We start from the raw sequence: 3,884 nt of genomic DNA, 5'->3' as shown, positions 1-3,884 counted from the left end.
TTAATAGGAAGAAGAGCAGTTTCTCCTCACCTCAGAGTATGGGAGTAAAACTAGGCTCAGTGTAGAAGGTGCTTCTGAAACAGGTTGTTTTTGGTTTTTTTTTTGTCTCCAAACTTACTGGGGCTGTTACACAAGAAAGGAGAGAGGTGGCGTTTTACTATGTACATGTATTGCTTGCATTTCATGGGGATGTATCACCCTTAAGCTGAGAGGGTCACAAAGTGACAGGCTGACATCGAAACCAATTTCTTAAGAAAATTCAGTTTGCGCAACAAGCATCGGAGTCACTGTCTGCCCTCTTCCTATAGCTTTGAATCTACTGTTCAGGTTGAGTTAAATTTGAACTTAAGTTTATAAAATCTTAATGAAAACAGGCAGCAGAGGATATCTGTGTTTTCCCAGCGAGGGAGAGGAGCCCTGCCTCTATCATGTATTAGGGAATCCCGTGGGGAAAAGCTTCAGAAGCAGGAAAAGCTTTGATCAATGCTTTGAGAAGCCAGCTGCAAGACGCACACCTTGGGAAGGCAGCGTTCATTACTGGCTGTAACCACATCTGTGGGTGGCTTCACTGCAGCCCGTGGTTTGAGCCTGTTCCCTGCGGGCGGGGGAGCGTCTCCCCCCCAGCCGGGCATCCCCGCGGCTCCCGCAGCAGCTCCGGGGAGGCTCCGGTCCCTGCGCTCCTGCGCCTGGGGAGAGGCTGGCGCTAAGGCGTGCCTAATGCTTCCTTTGGCACTCCAGCTAGGTGGTGATCTGTGAAAGTGGCATTTAACAAAACCCATTAGTGCCCCTGGCTTCCTCCCTATCTCTACATGAGGAACCACTTAGGCAGAAGGGCAATCTCTTAATTCATGGGGAGGGGACGCACTGCAGGCACTCCTGTTGCGAGGAGAGTTGCTCGTGCAGATGCAATCCTGGCAGCTTCTGGTGTGCAGTGAGGACCCTTTTATCTTTACTTTTAATAGAATGGATAAAGTGGAATGGTAATAATGGGACTGATAAATGAAAGGAAAACTGTAACCACATAATTATGTCAGAATCAACTAACAGCCATGAAAAGCCGATTAAACCACATTATGCAGATAGATGTAACAGAGTACTATTAGCAAGTCCTCTGCAATGGCATGCCTGGCAATTAAGAGAGCTGTATTGGCAGCACACAGTGAAAACAGTGCTAATGTATAGTTAAAAATATTTGGAGACAAATAGTGCCCAGACTATGGGGACAGCCTAGAGCTGAATATAGGAGCATCCTCAAAGATACCAGAACCCAGGGGAAAAATTAAAGATGTTATTCCAAATAGATTCTTCAGCTAGGATGTTGGTCATATTTATATTTAGCATCAAAATTAATTTACTGGCTTATCCAGAAATGAAAAGCTGCAGTACAGTATGTCTGTTTTTCCAACTCTCTGCAAATTTCAGGTTGTGCAGGCTGACAGATTAAAGAAGCTTGCAGAAATATTCTGATTTAGGTAGCAATAAGATTAGGTCTTATTCCTGTGGTTACAACTATTTGGCAAATATTTAGGAACGAGATAGCTCAGTGTTGTGTATTCTTAGGGATGTGGTATTTCCAGGGTGGGGTCATGAAGAATGTGTCACCCATAGAATTTCCTTCTCTCTGGAGTATTGTGTTCACCCACCACAGAAGGAGTCAAGGTTCAATTCTATCCTTCACTTTCCCTCTGCCCACTCCTGCAGAGAGGTTCTCATCTGCAGTCAGGGAGAATTGCACTGGAACAAGCTCTGAGATATCATCAGTGCAGGGTTCAGAGTTCCCACAGGCTTTACAGAAAGATATGCTTTTACCAGAAAGTAGTCTGTGTAACTGTGGAGATCTCATCTAAGGGAATAACATCAGTGGGAATACTTTGGATTGAAAGGGTAAGCATGCTGGAGAGTTCATATTACCCTTATTTTCTTCTTCATGCCAGGCAGACTTCACAGGCATGCTACCAAGAGAGTTTGCCTGCAGAAAACCAGCATGGATCTTTTAAATATTTATCCTACGTATGATTTTCCAGCAGATACATGCAGATTTTCTTCTTGCTTTGTTTTAGAAGATGGCTGAAGTATTCTTAAATACAGACAGTGAGAGGTCAATAGCATTCAGGCCCACACCAGTCCTCTCTTGACCTGTTCTAAAGCAAAGGAAGGGAAGAGAGTGAGCATGTGGTTACACTTTGATTACAAAAGCCAGACATTACATTCAGCATAAAATTCTGTCAGCAGCTTAGGTACTAGGAGTGTACAATTAATGAAATCTCTGCCAAAACAAGATTTATGATGATCAAGAGATCTGCCTTTACGTAAATGAGAAGTGGGACTGTGCCTGTTGAAAGATAAAGAATTTAATTGTACTCTGCTGTCTGTATTTACTTGGACTATTTTTCCTCATAATTTATATTTGAGAATGTTGATGCTTACAGAGTAAGCATCTTCTGTGAGAGAAAAGTATCATTATCTCCCTTTCAACGTGTGAAGAAACCAACACCCAGAAAGCTGGGGTACCCAAGGTGAGGTTTTTGTGCTCTTGCTGCATACTTCCACAGATCCATCAGCAAAAATATCACTAATGATCCAACTTTTAATTTCACAGATGAAGGAACTTGGCGTCATCGTATACAACTGTAGCTGCCTGGTCCTGGATTTACAAAGGATATTTGCCCTGTACAGCTCATTAAGGTATAAGAATAAAGTACCTCCAAGCTGGTCTAAGAGACTCTATGGAGTGTACGATACTCAAAATAAACTGACGCTGCAGCTGAACGAGACAAAATCGGAAGCTTTTGTGTCGGTAAGTTCTGAAAGGAGTTCCAGGGGTGGTTGGGGGTGGGGGGAGAGGATAGGGAAGAAGTGTACTTAACCCACAAGATCTTTGAAAGACCCGGAAATTTGAAAAATCACTTTTTTTTTTAAATTCTGCTGGTTTCTATGACATGCCATTTGCCAGGGCTTTAGATACTGCAGGATTTCATTTTAGCATTATTCAATTTCCTTTTCTCTGCCATGTTCCACACTTTTCCAGTCATGTTCAGAAAACGATACAGAGGCACTTCAAATTAAATTCTTTTATTTATACTAATAGGTAGAATGTGAATCACTTGGGAGTGAATGAACCATTAATCAGACATAGAAAATGATACAGAATAAGCAGAGCTTGCATTTTTATCAATGTAATTTATAAGGATTCACCCTATTGCAAAGCATTCATACTTCTGTACGAAAGATCATCTACTTCAGCTTTATTTTTAAATGACATTTTAAAACTTCTAAAATCCAAGCAGTTATCCCCATGGAAGCACTGACTGTGTATGTATTTTTAAGGGAAAGAAATGCAGTCCTCCTTCTCATCAGTGATGTAGCAAAACTGGAAAATGTACCCAGTGAGATAGAGATGATGGAAGATGTGGAGTGTCATTAATTTTGGGGTGAATTATGTGAGTGTAAACCACCCTTTCAAAATCAGGAATATAAATAAAGTTGCTGAGAGTAATTTTCCATTCTCTATAAAACAAGAGCAAAACCACCATTGCTTTATAGCCATGTTTTGTCTAAAACAGCACAACACACGTGGCCCACTATTAAATTGTACAGCCACTGGCATCAGACAGTGCAGATGAGTGGTTATACAGGGCAGGGTTCCCCTTCACCTGCTGGGCACCAGGCAATGTTCTGCCGTCCAGGATTTTTCCTACTCTTACAATCAGTGGACGGACAGACAGCGAACTATTTTGCAGTGAGTCTGGAAGTGCCTTAGACAGCCAGAATTATTAGTGGTTTGAAAAAATGGACACTTCCATTGATTCCGGAAAATCTTAAGGACTAGCTTATATGAAAGACAGAATTTTGGGCAGTTTGCTAATGCACTGTGAAATGAAATC

General features: G+C 41.9%; 1 protein-coding gene across 3 annotated transcripts in view; it reads left to right on the top strand.

The window, feature by feature from the left end:
• PLD5 (phospholipase D family member 5) overlaps window positions 1–3,884 on the top strand; it is a 166,002-nt gene that overhangs the window by 151,727 nt on the left and 10,391 nt on the right. For all 3 annotated transcript variants that reach the window (XM_005416223.2, XM_005416224.2, XM_031059193.1), the window contains one exon: window positions 2,600–2,797. In XM_005416223.2, coding sequence (XP_005416280.1) covers window positions 2,600–2,797 — 198 coding nt within the window. The remainder of the gene's footprint in view (window positions 1–2,599; window positions 2,798–3,884) is intronic.

The sequence above is a fragment of the Geospiza fortis genome, unplaced genomic scaffold (assembly GCF_000277835.1).
Source record: "Geospiza fortis unplaced genomic scaffold, GeoFor_1.0 scaffold41, whole genome shotgun sequence".
Classification (NCBI taxonomy): Eukaryota; Metazoa; Chordata; class Aves; order Passeriformes; family Thraupidae; genus Geospiza; species Geospiza fortis.
This window is presented reverse-complemented; position numbering and strand designations above follow the sequence as displayed.